Raw genomic sequence first — 24,673 nt, 5'->3', positions numbered from 1 at the left:
AAAACTTCCGCTCACGTGTGTTGTCGCTCAACCGCCCTGCCCTTTTTTTCCTCCCACGTTTTTCCCATTTCTTGTGTACTGGAACTACACAAATGACTGTCAGCCAAAAAGCACACATCTATGTCCTGGAATCGACGTTTAAAAGTTAGAGGTGGGGTGTGTCGTTTGAGGTGTCCTTAAAAATATGAAAGTTACATATTTTCTCTATTAAGTATGTTTTAACAATGCCCAAATGAGTCCAAAAAGCCTGTACGCTCAATTTGCATCTATAATGACTGTTTTTATCTTACAACAACATTCTTGCTTAAAGCAAAGCTGTTCGGGGCAGAACACATTAGGTTCAAGAAGTAGGAGGTAAGGGTAGTGCTGGAGATTGATGTCTTGACCGTCCACGTGTTTTTGTTAGTTTGTTTCTATTAGTTATGCATTAAAATGGTGAAAGTAAGAAGAGGCCTGCTTCAGAGTACAAACTCCTACTCGAACCTCAAGAAAGACGAAAAAAAAAGTTTATTCGAGCACGTTTTAGAAATTCATGTACTTGTATGCGCACCATGTACAAGCTGATTGAGCTGCAATGATGAAAGGAGCCAGCAGGTTGTGACACAGGGTAAAAAAGTTTCAAATTCCATACAACTGGTTTAAATAACAAAAAATGATCTTGTGATCCAATTATTTTTAAATTATTTTGACAAAGGTTTACTTTTTCGTTCTGGAAAAAGTTAGAGTAGTTGGGGTTACAAAAAAATACAGTTTACCCCGGGATAAGATATTAAACACAACTGCGGTGATGGTCATAAAGGGAAATCGCCACCTGGTTGAGGTTGAAAATCTATGGTTATTACCTAATGCATCACAAACTTCTGGTACACCAAATAAAAACATTGAAAATAACAACAATATATCGTCAATATTACTTGTATCTAATATTGTCAAATCTAATCGTTTTTAGTTAATTGTGTATTTCTCTGTCTTCTATGTTACAAATAATCCTGATGTGCTTGACTTGTATTACAACTCGTTTTTCTGCTGTTTTGTACCGAAAGCTATGACATCGTTTGTAATTGCTATCTATGGGCGAACTTTGAACCGGAAACGTATGTGTGACGTCATTGATACTTTCTGCGCATGCGCACGTTTTGAACAAAACCGGGTTGCACCACGAGAAACATAGGAGACGCTAAAACTTTTTTGAATTCGTCTACCACTGCGCAGTTAATAAATTCTAAAACTACATTTTGCCTCTCTTATTGATCACTTGGGGTTAACCTACGAAAATATTAACCCTAACATTTTTGGTGCCGAAACCCGGGATGATACGTAGTATTTTGAAGTTGAAAACGAAAAAAAAAAACCAATCCAGTTTACCACGTGGTCTAGAACAAAGGAAACTTTTTTTCTCGAGATCAACTTCAAACTCAGCGGCATCGTCAACGAACCAGGATGAAGTGGTCGGTAAGAGATGCATTTTAATATAAAATTTGGAATAATTTTAAGAACGAAGCCATTTTTATAGTAAGATAAAATAGAACATGACCCAGCATAGCGATCGTAGTGTTGGAAGGGCGCCAGATGTGGGCTTGAGAAGCCATTACAAACCTTAGCTAAGTAAATTACCCATAAGGCATCAGAATAAAATACGAAGTATTTTAAATACTCAAACTTTTTGTTTGAGACGGGTGGATGGCCTCGGGACGGGAAATGCCCAATGCTAACCCATATTTGGGACGGAAGTGGGAACGAGTACGGGGGGAGGGTACAGAAACGACCCCCCACTTTTCCCATGGATGGTCTTTTGTTAGGAACAAAAGACCGGATCCATCTGTGGTCATATAAAATAAAGTTTAAGTAAACTGCATGGCTTAATAAAAAAGTGTACACGGTTTAAAATTAATTTTTTTGTGTGGGCCCACTCTGTCTTGTCAAATGTTTTATGTTTGTTCAATGTGTAAATGTTTGTAGTCTTTCCTGTATTCTTTTTTTTTCTTGTTTTATGTTTGTTTGTACTGTTTTTTTAATCAGCCCACGTAACTGAAAAGAAAGAAAAATAGGAAAATACGAAGAAAAGTGCCGCAAACGAGAAAGCGCGCGCATTTTCAAAAGGGAAACGGAAGCGCACATTGCAACGAGAGAAACGTTATTTTTTAACAGTAAGACCGTTTAAAATATGTTGTTTTTGGGTGGAACCGATAGAACATTGCGTTAGGAATCGAAAACGTTCGTTTTTTGGGAAATCGGCGTTTGGCGCTAACGGTGTACAACATAACGCCTGCGGGCCTAAGGGGTTCCAAAAAATATTTTTTTTCGGTCCGAAATTTTTTTTTGTTTTTTCAATTGGAAAACGATAAATTTAGGTGTGCTAAGTTTAGAAAACTTATGTTTGAGTTATTTTAGATGCGTTAAAAGAAGTTAATGCCAGAATAACACTTACCAAAGATACAATAACAAAAATAAAGATAGAATATTCCGGTTTTCAGTTCTAAATTAGAAAATTAAGGACTGCAAAGACGGGGGAAGTTATTGCCAAATTAATACAATAAAAAAAAAATTTTTTATTCGATGAATTTTTTCTTTTTATAAAACCAGGGTTGTTGTATTTTTGTTTTTCTCTTTTTAGTTAAAGGAAGAAAATGGGTCAGACCAATAGAGATAAAAGGTGTTTTGTACAAAATTATCGAAATAGAGCGAATAATTATTTTCAATGAATATGGAGAGAAAATTCATTGAGGGGAATAAAAATGATAAAATGACTCGTAGATCAATACACGTCATTTTTATCATTTAGGCTGGTAACCTGAAAAGGGTGTTAGAAAGGGCAGAAGAAAAAAGTGTTATGTAGGGAATGTATTGTTGGCAAAGCATGTAAGGAAGTTGTTAGATGGGGCGGCAGTGGCTCAGGAGGTAGAGGACTCGTCTTGGGATCAAGAGATCGCAGTTCGAATCCTGGCTCCTCCGTGTTACATGTCGAAATGTACTTGGGTAAGACACTGAACCCCTAGTACCCCCAATAAGCAGGTTAGCGCCTTTCATGGCTGCACGGCCGCTATTGGGAAATGTGAAGCACAATGTAAAGCGCTTTGGGAAGTCTTGACTTTAAAAGCGCTATATAAATGCATTTCATTTCATTAGATGGACAGTAAAAGTTCGAAGTTCTGAAGAAAGGTTTTAAAGGAAGTAGGCACGAAGATCAGATTGAAGGCTGAATTAGTTCACGAAAGGATGGAGACACAAGATGTGGACTGATCAGAGCGAGAAAAAAAGAAAGGATATTGCAAGTAGATAAGAGTTGGTAAAAGGAAGTGAAAAAAAAGGGTAAAGAAAGTGAATCGTTAAGGAAAAGAGCAAGTGGAATACAAGTAAGAGAAAGAAGGAATGTAAAAGGGAAAAGTTATTTAAAGAAAAAAAATAATTCGCTGAAAATTGGATATGAAAAACTTGAGACAAAAGTATGAAAAACATCACATTAGTGTTTTTGGAGTTCCTCATAGTCTTGAAAAACACTATATATATGCAAACCATTTATAATAAGAATATACCTTTACCGATATAGTTAGAAATGGGTTAACATATTGTGACTGACAATGAAAATTGGCATTACAATCCATCTACAAAGTAAGGTAAAGGAGCAGAGAAGGTAAGGTTATAGTTATAATTGATACAATATTTGCACAAAAAATTAATTGCATGTAAGACGTTACATGCAATTGAGGTTTGTGTAATATGCATTTGGTGAATAGTCATCATAATTTAAAGTTGTCAGCATTGTGCAAAACATGTGACAGTATTATTATAGATAAGCTATACAAATTAACGGAAAATATTTGAAGGATGAAAATCTATTTGAAGGCAAATGAACATAGATATGCTATCGAACACTACACTATTTCGTTGCCATAATGGGAATTATTATAGACTAGAATATTGTTGGGGAACTATCGTGAAAACACTGCAAAGTATCTAAGGTAAAGTTTGATTTTACAGTAAAAGTGTTGCACTAACAATGTTTTGAGTTCTAGAAGTTTGGTTCTTGTCTCATTTGGACTCAACAACTCGCTGAGGAGAAAATGGGAGGAAGAGCGATCAGCGAAAGGTAGCACTATTAACGATGATGAAGATATTACATGTGATGAGCAATGGTAAGTGAAAAATTTTTATGATATTAAAGGAATATGTCATCAATAAAGGTGTTACAGGTGAGAACCAGAAAAGTTTTGTGTTCATATTCGGCCGGTATGAACCATAACTATGACGCGTAGATCTCATCCCATCAGCTACACCGCTTGTCCTCAATGGGGTATCAAGAATGTTGGAGTCCATCACAGCGACCGTCGAGCAGCGATTGGAGGGCACCCTGAACTGGTTGCAAGCCAATTGCAGGGCACACAAAGATAGACAATTCACTAGCTTATTCACACGTAGGGAAGCTTTGGACCAGCCAGTCCACATGAAATGCATGTTTTTGAATGAGGTAAGTAATCCGGATAGCCGGACTGAAATAATGAGATCATGCAGGCTCCACACCAGAGCCCTGTGGCTGACTTGGAACACACACACCTGTTCCCAGGTCCTTAGTAATGCAGCACACGTGCTGGCCAATGCGCCACCGTGCTACACACACATATATTATATATATATGAAACAATTTTAATACTGAACTATCAATAATGATAATATAATAGGGATTTTGAATTCCCTGTACTAGCTTGTTAAAAGATTTATAGATCTTGGGAGAGATCTAATAACCCTGAAATTTAGTGATACGAAGATCGAACTTATGAATCGGTGACAACAGGGGTCAGCAATAAATGATTGGTGAAAAATTAATGCCATTGATTGCGAAAAACTAATGGAATGGTAGCTGTACGTACGTAGTGTGGTTGCACAGCAGCTTTTTATTGGTCGGGACAAAATCGGGCTTGTTGATTGGCTCGCGTTTTGCCTCAAGCACGTACGTCGTGGATGAACATACGCACACGTTGTACACCACTACTACTACGCTGTATTGATTGTAATCTTCGCACGGTTATGGGACCGAAGGAAAAAAAAATGGTTAGATTAGATTAGAGGGATCAGTTTGTTCGGCCATATTGACACGGCTAGTATGCCATTAAATTACTAATTAATGGCTAGAAATCCAATAAATACCCATTAATTGGCCTTGCCGAAAAAGAAAAAAAAAACCAAAAAATTAATTTTAATTTTTTCGCACTTGGATATTGATTTTTTTCCAAAAATCAATTGCTGATGACCCCTGGGTGACAAATATAGTAGATATCTGCGTATTCTTTCAGTTTTGATCATCGAACTATTAATTTATTTTCTGCATTTGTTGATGGTAATTGTAAATAACAGGCTTGTCTTCTTTTTTTTCCACTTTTCTGCTTTCTGTGCTCTCTTTAACATCTTAGTACATAATTGGTGACATCAATCATCAAACCAAATGAGCCGTAAAAGCAAGCTCTCTTTGATGCATTGAACAAGGAAAAAAGCCGTTTGTCTAATAAAAAGACTGACCTTCGCGCGACAAGAATTACCAACAACAATGACGTAATCTCGAAGCGATGAGATCTCGTTAGCTAAGATCGGCGTGCAGAGAAATAAAACTCGTATAACAAAAACTCGTACAGAAAATAACAAAATAACGATTAGGTTTTAATGCGATAAATCTTTGTTAAAGAGTAACTAAATGATAATGACAATTTAAGGGAAAAGGTTGCGTCCCCAGCATAAATGACGTGGGGAAATGAAAACAATGAGTGTTTAATACAAGATAACTATACAGAATAGTTTAAAAAGAATATTTGAGTAACCGAACTAATCACTTTTTGTTGAAGATGCGAATAGCAAAGGGTAATAACTTTAAGACATGTAGTTTTGCTCCTGATAAAGCAGGGACGAAAAAAACAATGAAGATGACTGAAAAAAAAAAAAAAAACGTCCATAATTTTAGTGTTCATCTTCTCGTTCGTAAATGGACAAATTCAAAAGAGGCGTAATATGTAGAGGTTATTTCCTTAGTTATTCTCGTATTCAATAATAGATTACTCTGAATAGGTCATTTGAACCATTTCAAATAATCAAAATTTTGAAAGTTTGAAAATGACGACAAATTAACACAAAAAAGAATTGGAGACTAGAAATCATAACGTAGCTGAAGCTATTTCAGTCACTGAATCTATTTTTTTTTCTTTTAAACAGGAAAAAGAGAAACAAGTAGCAATAGTTGGACCAGATCGTTAATTTGTTTAGCTTTAATCACAAGGGATCTTGAAAGGATGCTTAGAACGAAGACTAGTGCGTAGAAACGAAGATTGTTGCGCAAAATAAGAGATAATGAAAATAAAATGGATACACTCAACAAGATAATTCATAAGTGACGGGTATGTATTGTTCTATATTGAATCAATAACAAAAGATTGATTATGATTACAGAGAGAACAAAATACAATTAGAAAACTTATGACATTAAGTTCGATTTGGCATTTTTGAGAATTTTTTTTCAGACCTTTTGAGATTTTTGATATTTAGTGTGAGAATTTGGAATTTTGACAAATTTAGCCCAAAAGGAAATTGGGAGGACAATTGATTACACACTGAATTTTTTTAGAATGAGCGTTACAATTGACAAATGATAAACAAATGTGTAACAAATGCTGACTTTTGGTTGAGTTGAAAAGAAACTGTTTCTATGGAAGAGCATTTTTAGAACACAATGAGAAACTGATCAATCTGTAAGAGGGCCATAGGAAATAATGGATTAGTTGATTTCGAGACAATTCGGGCTAAATTAAGAATAATTGCATGGGAAATAAATGGATAGAAATTAATTAAACCAAGATAATGTCTACGAGTACTTAAATTTAGAGAAAAATTTAAGACATTGAATAATGCGGCCAATTTATTAAAAAATCCCACTACATAAGCACAATGGAATTAACGAGACTCTTAAGTGTCTGAATTCCACCAAAAGACTCTTTTTGAAAGTCCATTTACTCTTCAAAGGACATACCACCCTGTCAAAAAGAAATCATGGACAAAAATCATTTGCTGAAAGAGCCAAAGACATCAGTCATGCATTATCTGCGCCGCTTATCAACAGCGAGGCCAAGGGAGTGAGATGGAGCACATCCCAACTACGCTCAACAACGACATCATGGGAGTGTTGGGGGCACATCCCAGCTGCTTTTCAGACAGCTAACAGGAGATTCCTGCAGTCGTTGCCAGTGGAACTGACAGAAAAGTCAATAAAGTCATTTTGTGTTTGACATGGACACATTTTTGAAAAACTATTTTTGATGGGCCAAAAGCAACATTCAACTGGTGAATGAAATGTGGAATAAGCAAATCAAAAGACTGAAAGACAACAACATTCAAGAACACGTCTGCTTGAAGTTTTATAGAGTCTTGTTAATACAAAGTGTAAATGTATTTGAGGAAGATTGATAAATTAATCTTGCAAATTTATAAATGTGTCTGATTTCACTCCTATTCAAAGATTGGGAACTTAGGTTTTAACTCAGGGGGGAAGAATTGAGACATTCGGTAAAAAATAAGTTATAACCTCGTTTTTTCCGAAATTGTCTTCTGAATATGCTCTCCATATAACTGTTTTTTTGAGATTCAAATTGCGAAATTTGGACGAATAGAAAAATATTACACAAAAGAAATGTTGTAATATAACAAATTTACAATGGTTATCAAATTGATCAACAAAAATCGATTTAAATAACCATTCACCATTAGAAAATCGCCCACATTGAGAACATTTTGGGATGGTATTTTTCATTTTTGGCAAAATCATTCACTTTGAGCGTGAATTACCTGCTTTCTTTGCAAAATACTGTTATTTTGAACAAATTTACTTACTGAAAAGATAATACATAGGTTATGATTTTTACAAAAGGCAAAACAAAGGGTGAATCATAACAATAGAAACGTCTTTTCTTGGGTTAAATTGATAATTTAACAATCTATCCTGGTCATCTGCCTCGAGGGGAATGGCCAACAGCAAAATAACACATTGAAAATCAAAAGAAAATGCAAATAAAAGGTGCATACAAATTTTTTTCTCAAATGTGATCAATCTACAAAAGAGAACACTCAAATCAAGGTAAATGATTCTGACAAGGATGATGGTTAGACTGATTCAGTGACTAGATTTAGTGAAAAAGCAAAATTTGAAATTTAGACCTGACAATTTAAAAAATAAATTGTTTATCTTCGAGTTAGCATTTTGGGATAGAACGCTCAAAATGGATAGGGCATCTTATAGTGGGGATTTTGATTTCACTTAAAATAAATATAAAGACAACTTGAGAAAATATACAAATCTATAAATGAATTTTTTTTAATTAGCTTTGAGCCATGAAGTCTCAAGAGGGGGGGGGAAGAAATAAGAATAGTACATTCTATTAATAAAAAATTTTTTAATTAAGTCCTGACTATCCTTTTTCCTATCTATAGCTTTCCCGGAATATTCAGTTCTATGATATTCATTATGCTTCTCTCATCCATACAGGGGATGGTGACCCCTGCTGAACAGATGACTGAGTTCTGTCTGCCCAGGGAGCTTCGAACCTAACTTTTCTTCCCAAGGGCAGCTGTCAGGACTCTGGGGAGTGTTCCAGCACTCGCGCCATCAACTGTGTCTCCACACACGTCCGCCTCGACGCAGGAGGCTGTTGTCATCTCAGGGAAGAAGCTAACTTGCCAGATCCGAAAAGAGGAGCAATCCAATGTGGACAACTGGATGGTGTCATCTCATCTACAAGCGACACATCATCACGCCAGGAGGTCATCACCATGACGACGGAACTCTGAGGACCCGGCGCTCAAAGGACAGAAGTAAATCCAGCCTGATGAGACAGCCCTGGTGGTCGCTCCGTTCCCCAGAATGCCCCCCGTGCCAAAGCCCCCCTTGGGTCCCATCCCCCTTCACAGTCCCCTCCAAGCAGGGTCCACCCGAGCGCCTGAGCCAGCAGGCCTTCGTCATCGAGTTCTTCGACGATAACCCTCGTAAGAAGCTCTCCCAGTCCTTCACTCATAACCCTGCACACGCCGACTCCTACTCTGCCCTCAAGACCAAACTGGAGCGATGCAAAGGTGGCGATCGCCCGGCGTCTATTCATGGCCACGTGGCCCCGACCCAGCAGGTCACCGTGCCGCTCAAAGGCCCCGGGGGCCATGGAGTTATCCAGAGATCCAGTTCTCTAAAATGGGAACATGCTGGTGCTGAGACCTCTCGCTCAACTTCAGCCATCTATGTTCGTCATTTCGGCAGTGTCGGAAAGAAGTCCTACCGTTAAAGACCATATACATTTTGCTAGTAATAAAAGGTGTGGGGATTCTTACGGTGCTCATGCTCATGAAAGACTGCATCAAAAGCTGCCAATAGTGCCCTAATCTATTCTTCCGAAAGAATAGGCATTATATTCTATAATGATATCTAGAGAAATGGTCGTAAAAGTACCAAAATGAGAATCCTAACAACTAAGGGAGGAAATAAGATAAGGTTCAATTTCTTCTATCGTAATGTTGAAAATTTTGGACTTTGCGGACTGCTTTGTTTTATTGGTATCAGTTCCCATACACCGAATTTTAATGGACTTAGACAGCATTGTCTAAAAGAACTCATCCCTACCAACAAAGGGAAACCTCTCTATTGCACACGCGAACATTTGAGTGGGTAAGCTAATCGAGTCCCGCTCACCAAGTCATTCAGGCCCTGTGAAGACCAACACACAGGCAGGGTTTTTGTTTTGTGTTTTTTGTATTATGGTTTTTGTTCGTTTTATCTGTGATTCTTATAGTTAACTATCGCACATTACTACAACGTTTTCTAGCATAAGAAACACTCTCGACCTCACGAAAATGAGGTGGGAGGAGGGGAATTTTTCTCCTTTACGAAGGTTTTTCGCCCCTCCACGAAACTACTAACCTGTTGTTTTTCTTAATGTGTTAACTTGAAAATCTCTGGTACTATCACTGATATCCTTCGAAATCCACAACAGGGGGGAAATGTCAAATCTAATCGTTTTTAGTTAATTGTGTATTTCTCTGTCTTCTATGTTACAAATAATCCTGATGTGCTTGACTTGTATTACAACTCGTTTTTCTGCTGTTTTGTACCGAAAGCTATGACATCGTTTGTAATTGCTATCTATGGGCGAACTTTGAACCGGAAACGTATGTGTGACGTCATTGATACTTTCTGCGCATGCGCACGTTTTGAACAAAACCGGGTTGCACCACGAGAAACATAGGAGACGCTAAAACTTTTTTGAATTCGTCTACCACTGCGCAGTTAATAAATTCTAAAACTACATTTTGCCTCTCTTATTGATCACTTGGGGTTAACCTACGAAAATATTAACCCTAACAAATATATAAAGTTATATGACAAGATAATATTGTTCATACAGTAACAATGAGTTTTTCCTTGCCCTCATGTAAGTTTTAGATCAGGGGAACGTGTAATAATACTCTGTAGTTTGCAATAATTTGTGGTCTGTGCAGCCCTTTGACACTCCTTGTGATTAAGGGCTGTACAAATAAACTTGACTTGAAATTTACATGTGATCTAATTTTAAGTGCTAGCAAAAAGGTTTGTCAGAGGCCCTCTTTTATCTTGTATCTTGTTTCACTTCCACTAAAAAGTCTTCTGAAAATCATCAAGATATTGTACATTCAAACTGAACACACAGCAAATACATTTAAATTACATTAGAAATCTAAGAAAAAAGTCCAAGGCCAGACTGTTCAACTCCTTGGTGATTCAAAAGTTTATTCGCTGGGCTCCAAGTTTATTGCTGGCACTGTAAACTGTTGGATTTGTCCCTGGCCAAAACGAAAAATGCAAGCAAACAAATCAATGAAAATTTAGCTTCCACAGTGTCCAGGGCAACATGCCTCCTCATTGTAAGGCTTGCAAAACAACAAGGGGTCTTGCCAGGACATACCCGTGAGTGTTTGCACAAGCATGGGCAAGTACAAACGTTAAAAATGCGGCTGCAAGTTCCTTTCACTTGAAGATCTTGATACACTCAAAAAGTTTGAACCACAGCAGAGTCCTCCCTGATTGGGATTTTTGGAGCGGATAGTTTAGTTTCGTTTTCCCAAGCAACCCAGAAAAAACAAACAAGCCAAAGCTAGTTTGTCTGTTTCCCCTTTCAGCATGGATAAAAGCAGACTTTGCAACCTGAAAGGGGGCATGTCCAATCATTAACAAACCTTTTCAATTTTAGATTAAACAAACAAAATGACTGAATCACTGACATAGGGCACAGTAACAGAAACCACACGTTGGCTCTTTAGTCTTACCCCAGACCTTTTTACAGACAGAAATTTGAACAAGGAACACAGTGGGGCCTCCAGATGTCTATAATTCAAGAAACGGTACCATTAAAAAGTTGCATTAAAGCCCCCGGTGTGTATAAAACGACCTCTAGTGGTTTAAAATACCTAATTTATTTCAACAAAACACCATTGATTAAAAAAAAAAGCAAAAACACATCTATTATCACAAAAACGTGACTAAGAAATGTGTCATTATATTGCACAGCTTGATATGCCCCAACATGTTTGGCCGCCATTTTACTACTACAGTGGCCAGGATGACAATTTTTCAAAGGTAACTCGTCCTGGTGGTGCATTTACTGGCCACTAACCTTCCACAACTGAATCCGGCATCTGATACTCACCGAGTCCCGTGATTTAGTCATCTTCAACTTTTTTCAATTGTCTCCTCTTCTAGCCACTCCTGGGAGCCACTTTGTTGCAGGCTGTGGTTCATTTTTAGCCACTAATATTGGTAGCTGTTCTGTGTTGGCTTCATCCTTCAGTGTCATTTGCCTTCCACAACTAGTCATGTAAGTCGCTGATTTCAGAGAGTCAGAGTCAAGAAATTCTGATTCGCTCTTCTAATCTTTTGGTGGCTTTTAATGCTGGCTGCTAAAGTTAGCCATGTATGGCAGCTCTGACCAACTCCAGCTGCTAAGTGTTATCCCTTGGGTTCCATAGTGCGTCTTGTTCTAATGCACATGCTTCAGTTTCATTCTGAGCTATAACAGCCTCTAATAGTAAACTATTAAACAGTGTCACTTTAATCAAATTTACATGCCTCAAAAGCCAATCTTTTGAATTATTTTAAATGCCTTTTACAACAGTTTAAGGCCCAATTTTATTATAACTCCGTAATAATTAAAAATATTTAAATTATTATGAAATAAAAGACACAAACTTAGAATTTTTTTTTTTTTCAATACAATATTAAGCAAAAAGACACCCGCATGTTAAATGGGTTGAAGTGTGACCTAAAGGGGTGTGGCCTGTGACATCAGTTCGGTAGCCTAGATGGTAGGGCGCCCGCTCCGAGACTGGGAGGTCGCTGGTTCAAGCCTCGGCCGAGTCATACTTAAGACAACATTGGTACTCATTGCCCCCCTGCTTGGCGCTCGGCATTAAGGGTTGGAATTGGGGGAGGTTGGTCACCTAATGACTCCCAACAAAATGGCTGCGCCCTGTTTGGCTGCGGCTGCATCAGCTCGCTACAGTTTAACTGTACTGGTCAGGTGTATTGACATTTCGTTCTGTGTGCATGGTTACAAAGAATGACAATAAAAGTAAATGATCTTCTTCTCTTCTCTCTCTCTCACGATAAGTCATGTTGTGTCATGATTACTGATGTGAGGCACCTGAGTCGGCTCCTTTGGCGCCAACTGCCTCGGACGCTGTTAGGCTGTTCTCTTTTTAAACCCCTGTCACCGGATGTCAGTCCGTCTGTGAACCACAGCCCACGCTAGGCAAGCCCTTTTTCGACCCTGACTCTATCCTGTCCTGATTTCTGATTGACTCCCGGCTCCGCCCCCTTTTCTGAACTCGATTACGTTTTTTGCTCCACCGTCCCGGCCATCGACATATTCTTCCCCCGCTCTCGACACTGCCTTCGCTCGCCACGGAAGTGCCACTTTTGCGTTCCAAGCGATCTGCTGCCTGTGACCGACGATCACCGGATCATGGGTGCAAGCCATTTCCTTCTTCTAAATAAAGCTGAGAAAAAAACGAACGCAAGTGGGTCCTGTCTCTGTTTCTGGTCACTGAAATGTTGAGACCCTTAACCATTATTGTGTGGCATTTCCCTTTTTGGCCAAGGTGCTGAGTCAGAAAAACACAAAAATGCCTAGTCAGCTAATTATTGCAGTTTTCACATCTGGAGTAACCTATCTGAAGCCTGTCAAGAGTGGCTTTGATATTAAACGTTGTTCTGGCCTGGAAGGGTGGAATCTCTTTTTGGGAAAAAAAATACTGAGTCAGCTTTTTGTGTGTGCGTTTTTCACATCTGGAGTTACCTACCTGACTGCCTGTGAAAGATGTTTGTCAGATCTATACTGTCTGTTTACTCTCAACGTGAGGTTTCTTTGCCCTCATGTAGGTTTTAGATAAGGGGATGTTGTAACAATAGTCTGTGGTCTGTCCAGCCCTTTAAGACTTCTTGTGATTAAAGGCTAGACAAAAAAAACATGAGCTGACTTGACTCGACAAAGAGACAAACAAACACATATATATTCTTAGATCCCAAACCAAAAGATTATTACAAAGCTCACGTGGTTCGCAGGTGATGATTATAATGTACCTTACTCTGTAGTACTACTAACACGACAAGACTCAACAAGTACCACTAAAATGGCGACCAGAACATCCAATCAGATACTGTAGCCTTCATCTGTTTGAATTTCTAAATATTTCAAAACAAATCATCCTAAACAAAAAAATGACAAAAATATAGCAAAATGGCTTTATTCACATTTTTTTAATACAAAAGTAAACGTCTTTAGAAGTCATATTCTACAGTTCCCAAAACAGCGATTGTAAACAAATGTGACCGATTCCACATCAGACACACACGTGAAGGCTTATCGTGCATTGGCTGTTTCCGCATGTATTTCTTGTTAGCGCAAAAAGTTTAGCTAGCTGGAGCTCAGCGGCATGTTCTATCTCGAGGGCGAGTACTGGAATGTGCATGCAGGTGTTCTTACATCACTTGAGACCATTGACAGTCAGCAAAAACGGGCACACATTTTTAACCTAAATTCATTTTGTCCAATCGTATTTCAGTGTCTATGTGTTCTTATGTCAATATGATTAGCCTAGTTCTTCAAGAGCTGGCCGATTAGCCTTTCACTTTAAAACGTCTTGTGTCAAAAACAAGACCAACCCAACACTTGGGTGAATTTGACCCATTTTTCTGTGTTGTTTTACACTAAATGACCCAATTGTTTGGATTGTTCCAAATGAATTGACCTAAACTGTTTAGTATAAAATGAACCAATTTTGGGGGGTGCTATATCAAACAAACAAACAAACAAACAAACAAACAAACAAACTAACAAACAAAATAATTTTCTGAAGAAATCTCATGTTTCAAGTCGAATTTTTGAGAGTTGTGTCAGGGAAACTACACAGGGCATTGGGTCAAATCAACCCAAGTATTGGATTAGTCCACTTTCGACCTAACTCAGGTTGTTTTTAACCCAACTGTTTACAGAGTGTTAGCTAATGTCATTTTTTTTTCAGATTTCAAATTCACACAATTTCCGACTCTTTAAAAAAATTCAGTCAAAAATAACCTAATTTGGATTAAGCGTAGACTGATCCATTACTTGGGTTAATTTGACTCAACTTCCAAGGTTGTTGTGAACAAAAACTCACCCAAAAGTCGGTCATTCAAAAAATAAAAGCGTCAATTTGTTTTGAAACAGAACAAAAAAAAATGTGGGCAATATTGTACAAAACAACCCCAAAATTGTACCTTTTGAATAAAAGATAAATCGTTGTTTTCATAAGCCCCCAAAATGATGGAATATGTCATATTACAGCCAACTTCGACTAGCAAAATATGTCTGCAGCAAACTGTACACTGTAATTAGCAATCCCGGAAAATATAATGTAATCTATTATATCTTTCTTTGTTTTCTCATATATTAGATAAATATGGATTCTAAACAGAACTGTACTCAAAATTGTCTATTGTACTGATTTCTATAAAGTGTGATGTTATAATTGCAGTAAGTAAAGAGTCCCCTTTGAAGGCCCAGGTATCAATGCACTGTTGTATTTGTACTTTTGGTGCATTGAAAGTAGCATAAAAAGACAAAAACGTATAAAAAAATGCAACCTGCGCATCTCACTTCATATGGTAACGCCAGCATACTGCATCACAACACAAATAGAAAGGAAACAATCATTCAGTGCCAGGAAATGTCTTGCATTTTGCGTGCCTCGTCCGGGAAACAATACAAAAATGATCCTTTTATGTTCCTATGGCAACAACCACCAGCAGAGTCGAAACAATATCAGGCTCCACACAGAGTTGGGATTCATAAAAAGGGAGGCGGGACTCCGGTTGGACGGAGGTTGGGTAACGTCTCTCAGCCGAGCCAATTGGGCTTCCTCCATCCTGCTCCTGATGGCCCGGGTGGTAAGGATTCGAACCTTGGATGGACTGTACTCCTTTTTCTCAGCCAGGGGTGGCGGAGTGGGGGGTTTGCAGATTTCCATGGAAGGGGAGCATCCCACCTCCAGCCAACGGGCGAACAAATCTGACGTGAGCTTGAGGAGCTCATCGGGAGAAGAGAAAAGAGGGGAAAACTGGGACAGGTCCATCTCCTCTCGTAATCTCTAGTAAACACAAACACAGTCTGTAGTTAAGAAAAGTGCATCGAAAGGTGTTGTTCAGGGGTGGGCAATTATTTGGAGTCAGAGCTTCATTGGGTTCCAAAATGTGGCCAAAGGGGCCCATCCTGGAGTACTAACGATGTTTTTTTAGATTTATGAATAAATATACATGCAGACATTTACATGTTATAATTATTTTTATGTTATAATTATTTGCTTTTAAATAATAACCATTATATTTGTTACGAAACGAATCACAATTAAAGCAAAATATTATATTAAGTCCCTATTTTAAGCACTTTTTTTATGTTTAATTTTGTAGTATTACTGTAGTTTTTTTGCAGTTTTTTATAGTATTTTTGCAGTCAGATTTTTGTTGTAGTTTTTTAGTGTTTCCGTAGTTTTACTGTAGTATCATTCTGCTTTCTGAAGTAGTGTTTTTTGTAATATTTCCATAGTAGTATTTTTTTTAGTATTTCTGCAGTATTTTGTTGTATATCTGTAGTATCTCTATAGTATTACTATAGTCGTATCTTTGTAGTATTTCCATGGTAGTATTTCTGTCATATTTTGTATTATGACTGTCGTTGTATTTCCTGGGGTAATATTTTCATGTACCGGTAGTATTTATGTATTGTAGAATCAATGTGGTAGTATTTTTGTAGAATTTTTGAAGTATTTTTTTTTCATGTCAAGTCAAGTCATGTTTATTTGTGACGCCCTTAATCACAAGAAGTCTCAAAGGGCTGCACAGATCACAGACTATTACAGACTACTATTATTACGCCATCCCCTGATCTAAAACCTACACGAGGGCAAGGAAAAACTCAATACCTTAGGCATTAACATAACACAATAAACTTTCACTATACAAATTTCATTTTCAAAATTGTATACCTGTCAAGTTATACTTCCCCTCTATATTTTATATCTTTTTTGATTATTTTAAACTGTACGCTGTGAAACAATTTTTGGACACGATTTTTTCTTTTTTTAATGTAGTCCAATTTATGATAAACATCACTACATTTACTGCAGCTGGGGAAAGAACTAAGAAAGATGCTGAAAGAATTGTTTGTGGTGTTGATTTGGCGGATAAAATTTCACACGAATGATCTTTGTTTAAACTCTACTTAGTCTGTCTTGCTGTGAGTAAGTAGGTGTCGCGTTATGTTTGTAAAGTTGAATATCGCTTAATAAGGGGAATTGCAATCATTAATAAGGGGTGCAATTGGCTGAGGTTGACAGGTATGCAATTGTTTAATAGTAAAACTTTCATGTATCATTTTTTGTCAAAATTCGACATTTTTTGTCGTATAAAATTGTTAAACCTAAAGTTTTATCATTAACAAATTATATCTGATTGAATATTTGTGAAAAAATATTTTTGGAATGGAGCTAACTCTTGACCATCATCACATACAATGTGGACCAAATTAAGTTGCAAAAAATAATTGTTGTGTTTACTTTGTTAGGCATGGTCTAAATTCAGCTCCCCAAATGTCCTATTCCAAACAACTTGAAAAAGACTCTCTTTAAACTTTCACTTTTTCACCAAATGACGAAGTTTATTTGCATGGAGGTCTATTTACGTCTTTGCAATACAATTTTTCTGGGTAAGTGTTTTTTCAAGACAGGGGTGGGGTAACGCATTGGGTTAAAACATTTTGCGACCGGGAGGAAAGATAATAATTTACTGATCACCTTGCTGGATCAGATACAGATCATAATATTGTTGTTGGTAATTCTTGTCGAGCGAAGGTCAGTCTTTTTATTAGACAAACGGCTTTTTTCCTTGTTCAATTTATCAAAGAGAGCTTACTTTTACGGCTCATTTGCTTTGATGATTGACATCACGAATTATGTTGTACTAAGATGTTAAAGAAAGAAGTACAGAAAGTAGAAAAATGGAAAAAGACAAGCCCGTTATTCGCAATCACCATCAACAAATGCAGAAAATAAATTAATAATTCGATGATCAAAACTGAATGAATACGCAGATATCTACTATTTTGTTTGTTTGTTTGTTTGTACATGATTCAAATTGAATCTTTTCTTCCGGCGCCGTCACGAATGGCAGCCACTCCAGCAGCTCCCGTGTTATTTTCGATTGTTCTCAGCTCAGGGATGCTGCTGGAAATGTGAATTTCCCTTCGGGGATGAACAAAGTATCTATCTATCTATCTATCTATCTATCTAATATTGATTTAAATCTGAAATAATTAAAGCAAAATGATATGTCCCTTTTATAAGCACTTCGTTTGATCAAATGTGTTGAAAATTCAAAAGGAAAAAAGGAAATTAATGGTTTGATTTTTGTTCGACAATTGTTTTTGTAGTGAAACACTTTGTGGTTTGTAATTTTTGTAATAAAAAAGTGTCAAATATGAATGCATTTACAAAACAAAGGAAAATGTAGCCATGATATGTATCTCATTTTTATGTTGACTTTGAGCGCAGTCCACTTTAATTGTGCAGATCAGATGTTTTATAAAATATAACTTTTTTTATGGGCTGGAGGGTTGTTTACGGGACGGGAGTGACACCAAGGTCATTAATAGACTTGTACTTGCTACAAACATAACATAGTGACTTCCTTCAGCAACAAATAAGCACAACTTCTTTATAAGCGTGTTCAATTCCACCAATCATTAGCACTCGTTTACCACTTATTTCAAGCTAAATTCATTGCAGCCACTAATACCATCATGATTGTTCTGTCACCTATCCAATCATATTTATTTTTCTTTTTGTCGGTTCATTTTTAATAAACTGAACAGGTCAAACCTACTCTCAAATGTTTAAAAAGAATCAATGACATTATTGTCTTGCGTATACAAGGCACAAAACAAATACTACCTCTGTGTTTTTATTCATTTTTATGATTATATCCAGTGTCTGCTTCAGATCAGAAATCAAGGAGTGATTTAAGTGTTCATCCCAGAGGTTTCTCAATAGCACATTCCAGGATTCTAGGAGGATAATCGCAGCAGGGAATACACAACACTGCAGTGAAAAAAGAACACCACAAGTCAGCATTTAGTGTGCAGGAATATGCCACAAATCTTTACAGGACATAGTCAATTCCAGTCAACTACTGGTAACTGCTACTCACCGGATCAGTGTCACACAACATGGTTTTTGTGTAGTGATGCAACACATAGTAATCTTTGGGAAATACAGTCCGCTAGACAGAGAGGAAAGAAAAAAATGAGTCCAAGACACAAGCTTCAGTGATCATTTTGTCGAAAGCTGCATGATTTTGTCATTTTCAGAAGGCTTTGTCATGTGGGTACAACACAATTTGCAGCTGATCTATTGCGTCACTGGGTTAGGGTGACATGATTTTTTTAGGGAGAGTTCATAAGTTCAAACAACGAGGTTTTTTTCAGTTAGAGGTTAATATTCTTTGGTTGCATAAGTTCCCTTAAAACAAGGACTAAAAGTCTCTGAGAAATTTTCCTTTGAAAGGCATTCACAACCCCATTCAAGCACATAAGATTGTGCAATAAATATCCAGCCGACGTATTGGAAAAACGTGTCTTTATATGTTGTTTTTGCAAAATGTTGCTACTAATGTCATTGTATACCTGTCAACCTTGGCCAATTGCTCTCCTTATTAATCATTGCAATTCGCCTTATTACAAACACAACGTGGCACCCATTTACTCACAGTAATTTGTGTAAACAAGCTTGTCTTGTTTACAAAATAAACAACACAAGCAATTCTTTTAGCACCCTTGTTTGTTTTTTCTCCATTTGCTGTCAATTCAGTGTTACCTATTATACGTAGCAATGTATTAAAAATTTTACCATACAAAATTTTTTATATTGCGTACACATTTTGAAATGGTCAAAAAACGTATATGACGCAAGGAAAACGGAGGTCTTTGCAGTATTTTCATTGCACTATTATTTTGATTCATGAGCAACTTAAACCAGTCTAAAAGATCTACCTTTTAAAATTTCCTGTCCCAATAGTCTTTTTAAAATCTACTTTATTTTGTTTGATTACAGTACATGTTTATCCTGAGGCGTGTTCAGGAGAGTGAGTGATTGCTATCGCGAGCTATCGCTAGCTTCTGAACGGCCAGTGATTATTGAGCGCTCGCGTGCCCGAGTAATCACGGGAGAAAGACCGCTTACTTTGTTTTCCAACATGGCGTCGACAGTGCAGAAGATGGAGGATCTCACCCTGACGAGTGCTGTTGGCGATGTAATATATCGTCTTACATTGCCTGGTAATGTTTGTGAACAATGCAAGACAGGTATGACCCTTCCACTGCGTTTAGGATAACCTTAACTGTGTCAATATGCGAACTGTCGCTCATATCAGCCAACTCGCTCAAAGCAAGCTGTAGAACGAAATCCATTGTACTGTCGTCGGCCATTTTGGATCAGTAAGGCAATCACAGTGAGCGATTACAAAACGTTCAGCAGTGCGCGGCAAGCGATTATCAAGAGACTACATGTCTGATCACTCTCCTGAACACGCCTCAGGTGTGCCACATCAGAGGCGTGTTCAGGAGAGTGATCAGACATGTAGTCTCTTGATAATCGCTTGCCGCGCACTGCTGAACGTTTTGTAATCGCTCACTGTGATTGCCTTACTGATCCAAAATGGCCGACGACAGTACAATGGATTTCGTTCTACAGCTTGCTTTGAGCGAGTTGGCTGATATGAGCGACAGTTCGCATATTGACACAGTTAAGGTTATCCTAAACGCAGTGGAAGGGTCATACCTGTCTTGCATTGTTCACAAACATTATCAGGCAATGTAAGACGATATATTACATCGCCAACAGCACTCGTCAGGGTGAGATCCTCCATCTTCTGCACTGTCGACGCCATGTTGGAAATCAAAGTAAGCAGTCTTTCTCCCGTGATTACTGGGGCACGCGAGCGCTCAATAATCACTGGCCGTTCAGAAGCTAGCGATAGCTCGCGATAGCAATCACTCACTCTCCTGAACACGCCTCTGATCTCGTTGTGAACAATGTTTACTACATTGTTATCAATAACAATAAAGACAATTCTGATTCTAATGTCAATACTAAAGATAAATGCACTACTAAACGTAGAAGAGGGATAAACTAGACAAAAAGAGCGACCAGAAACGCAAATATTTTCCTAATTTTAAGTGATTTTAGTATATTTTTTGGTACAATTCAAGTTCAAGTTCCAATCTTGACCTGAGGGAGGCAGTGGTCTATTGTATTCAGCCCTTTCTCAGCCTCATTAACGCGACGCCACATTTCCAAGATGGCGGCGCCCGCGAAAACAACCAAAGTAACGTTACGAAATCGATAAAAGCTTTACTTTGTGTTGGAAAGAGTCAATATTGAATGTCTAACACATTTTCTAATAATTATAAACATTATACGGTAAATAAAATATTCAAAATCATTTTAAAAATTGCGTTTGCTTTTTTCCCCCCTTTCCTTTAGGCATTTTGATTCTAACCACGATTCAACTTCTCATGGTAACCACAAGTTGAGGATATACATTAATTGTTCAGGAAATTGTGAAAAACTCAAAGTAAGTAAACCAGTGTTTTAAATGAATGGTATGTTTAGACTTAATTTCCCTGTTTCTTCTGTCACCAAAGGCAAACAATGGCCAGATAAAATCGGGGGGAAAAACAAAAAACATTGCTTTGGAATTGGTGAATCACATTGTTACACTACCAATTCACTAAAATGTTTATTTGCAGGTCACCCAACTTATATTTTGAATGTTTTTTTTATTTGTTCCGACTTAAAATCATAGTACTGTATGTAATATTCAATCACTAGATACGGTATCACTGTATTGTGCCATGCAACAAAAAACGAGTGCTAAAAACCACAAGGAAGACTATGAACCTTGGAGGCTCAAAGTGACCGAACCGCACCATTATTACCTTTTTTGTTTGTTCGTTAGTTTGCAAAGCCCTTTGTGAGATTTTTGGATTTCAAATACCCGCAGCATCAATGTGGCGGATGAGTTACATAAAATAAATACACATTTCTCAACCTATGATTATACAAAATTGATGTTTATATGATTGTTTATGTATTTTTTCTTTATTTTTTTAGGTAATGAACAAAGTTTTGTTTTAGCACTAAGAGGTACTTAATAATACACGCCGTCACTTTAAGTAATTGCAATTTTTGCTTTCCTAGGATGCGTTTTTGACAAAGTAAATTAGCTTGTATTAATTTGAATTTATTACAAGTTTCATTTGGGTCTCACCCAGCTCATGTTTTGAACAGCCAATAAACTGTTGTGAATCTAATTAAAAATATTTTTTCAAGGATAACTTTTCTTAAAAAGTTAGTTTTGACAAACCAAATCACAAAGTAACATTTTAAATTCATTAAAGTTTTTTTTTTTGCATTTCACCCAACCATAGTTTTTAAGCGTCTTCGAATTGTTTTCGAATTTAAATTTTTTTAGAAATGTTTTAATTTTCGTTGATTAAAACGTAGTGAACATTGTTTACAAGGAGATTAGACGTAGCACCTCTGGATAAAAATGTCATAAAAGACTTGAGAAAAATGAGATAAAAAAGAATGTTGGGATGAATATCAAATATTTTAAAGGCAGGCCATGTAGACAGGCTTAAGTTGCAGGCACATCAAAACAATAGCCCAATGAAAAAAAGTGTAATGACTGCTGTCTTTGAATACAATTTTTGTCTTTTGTATTAAGGATCATGACTATGAACATGTCCAAGTGCCATCAACTTACAAATCCAGTTGGGTTTGCGTCGATAGCTGTCTTTACGTTCTTCACCACCTCCCAGTCACATCCACCACATAGGACAGTTAAGAGTGATAGCAAGAGCAAAACTGTAAAAGGACACATGACAAAACAGGCTTACATCACCATGTGGAAACTTATGTGGTTTGACACCTTCTAGAGGGAAATAACCAGACGAGGTAAAAGTGCTTTTACATGGTCTTTAAAAAAAAGTAGAGACATATGTGAGGGGAAAAAGTTACATTTCTGATCAAACAAAATTTTCAGACCAAAAAATTGCCATCTCTATGATCAGTTTTTGCCTCAAACCACTGCGACTAAGAAAAAACAACCAATTCGATATGGTGTTTTACCCTATAAGATGTGAGATTTTTTTTTAGACCTGAAGCGATAGCATTTCAGGCAAAACTTTCACCCAAACCCAAAGTAAAACTTGTTTTGGAATGGCTAATTCTCTCAATCTGTGTAATTAATCGCCCCTGGTTCCGACTTTTTTTGGTGTTTAAACTGCTCCTGATTTTTTGCCTCACAACCCCTAAACGACTCTATCAGTGGATTAAAAGCTTAATAGTTTAAGTGGTTGACTACTTACAACAATGTATTGATCTCTGGGGTAGATATTCACACCTTTTTGATAGTCACAAGTTATTTATTTCACAGTATTTCTTGTATCACATTATTTTTGCAGAATGAAAGAAAAGTACATTGAGTGAAACAGAGTTAAAACATCCGTCCTACCAACTGGTGAAACATCCTATTTCGCCACAAATTGTTAATATTACTACAGCAAGTGAAACAAGTGCTAGCAACGGTTTGTCCATCTTAGCGCCATTTTGCACATGTGAACAGGCCATGACAGGATGTAAATAATAAAGTGTTGACTAATTTTGACCTGGAGTAAATACAAAAACTTTCTTTCATATTGATTCATGGTTCATTTGTCTTTATCTGAGCATGAGGCAATTATCAAAATGTTTCTACCTATCTTATATACTGGTAATCAATATTGCAATAACCATTAATTTACTGCCGAAAATTAAGGGGATAAAGTTGTTTCCAAAACCATTGAACCCTGTTATGTCACTTCAGACTGATCCAGTAAAATATTAATTGCAGCTACGTAATTCCACTCTTTTTAAATGACTTCCCTGATTTATATACACTGCATATTCATTAACACGCAAAAGTTCTCACCTGGCAGTGACATCCTTTTATTTTTCCGAAAATGGACACTTCTCCATTTCTGTGGTTGTTGACAGCAATCGCTCACATGCCCTCAGACGGACGGGCCTCTCTGTGTCAGTGAAAGGCAAACTTTCCTCCTCTGTGCCTTGCGGCGGGTTCTTTGACACCAAGTGCGTCGCTGCGTGCGTGCTGCTCCCTCCTTCCCTTTCTCGTCAGTCCTGCCGTCCCGCTGACATGGTAATATTCCTTGCTTTGGTACTTTCCAGTGTGGATCCTCTCACGCCATCCTTCTCTCTCACTTTAGATTTCCCCCACCGGAGCTTTGTCAGAGCTTTTGTTTAAATTGCACTTTCTCTCTTTCACTAGTTGACCCCCCCCTCTTTTCCCCTGCTGACCTAGAAGCGTCCCCGAGCAGCCTAATTTAAATCCTCCCCATCAAGTCTTTTGGAAAGTGGTTAATGGATGAGGCAGTGGCGTCCCTTGCCTGTGGCCTTCCTCTGGTCTGCTGCTCTGTATCCTACGTCGGACAGCTCAAAGTGAAAGTGCTATGCTGGGGCTGGTCGTCTGCTCCCTTTAAGTGGCCGCCCCTCCTACCGCACACACGTTTTCCCTCACTATTGACTGACCCGGCCTCCTCCCCCTGCTCCCCACATTCCCTGAATCCCCCTTATTCTCCCCCTCCTTCTCCTCCTCCTCCTGTGAGGCTTAGTCATGCTGCTGGATCGTATGGTTTTCATTTGGACTCACCCCCTCCTACCCCGCTCCGACACCTCTGAGGCTTTCTATTCCAGCAGGGCCTGCTACATCATCCTCACATGATCCAAGGATTCAAATTAGGATATTTTTTCCAAAGGGAACTGTTGCAACATGTCCCGGACTTGCAAGTCATCATGTGTCTGCTTTTGAATGTTTCCGTTCAAGTGCCGTGTATCGAAAGCCGTTGAGTCAATTGGATATCCAGTTCTCGCTACTTTGACAACTAGTAGAATTACTATTAGTGTAGCATGAAAATGAGTAAGAAAAAAATCCCAGCCTTAAATGGAGTCCAAACACCAACCCAAACCCCAATAAGCA

At 37.7% G+C, this 24,673-nt stretch overlaps 1 protein-coding gene across 1 annotated transcript; it reads right to left on the bottom strand.

Annotated features, from left to right (window-relative positions):
• Positions 1–13,775: 13,775 nt before the first annotated feature.
• Positions 13,776–24,198, bottom strand: LOC148372294 (uncharacterized). The gene is made up of 5 exons (XM_088326959.1): positions 23,609–24,198; positions 22,403–22,503; positions 18,785–18,856; positions 18,529–18,675; positions 13,776–15,672 (listed from the first exon to the last, which is right to left on the bottom strand). The coding sequence occupies exons 1-5, from the start codon at positions 23,619–23,621 to the stop codon at positions 15,313–15,315; spliced, it is 693 nt and encodes a 230-aa protein (XP_088183085.1). The 5' UTR covers positions 23,622–24,198; the 3' UTR covers positions 13,776–15,312.
• Between the last annotated feature and the right edge of the window lie 475 nt (positions 24,199–24,673).

The sequence above is a fragment of the Urocampus carinirostris genome, chromosome 2 (genome assembly GCF_059441175.1).
Source record: "Urocampus carinirostris isolate Australia breed hairy pipefish chromosome 2, RoL_Ucar_1.0, whole genome shotgun sequence".
Taxonomy (NCBI): domain Eukaryota; kingdom Metazoa; phylum Chordata; class Actinopteri; order Syngnathiformes; family Syngnathidae; genus Urocampus; species Urocampus carinirostris.
This window is presented reverse-complemented; position numbering and strand designations above follow the sequence as displayed.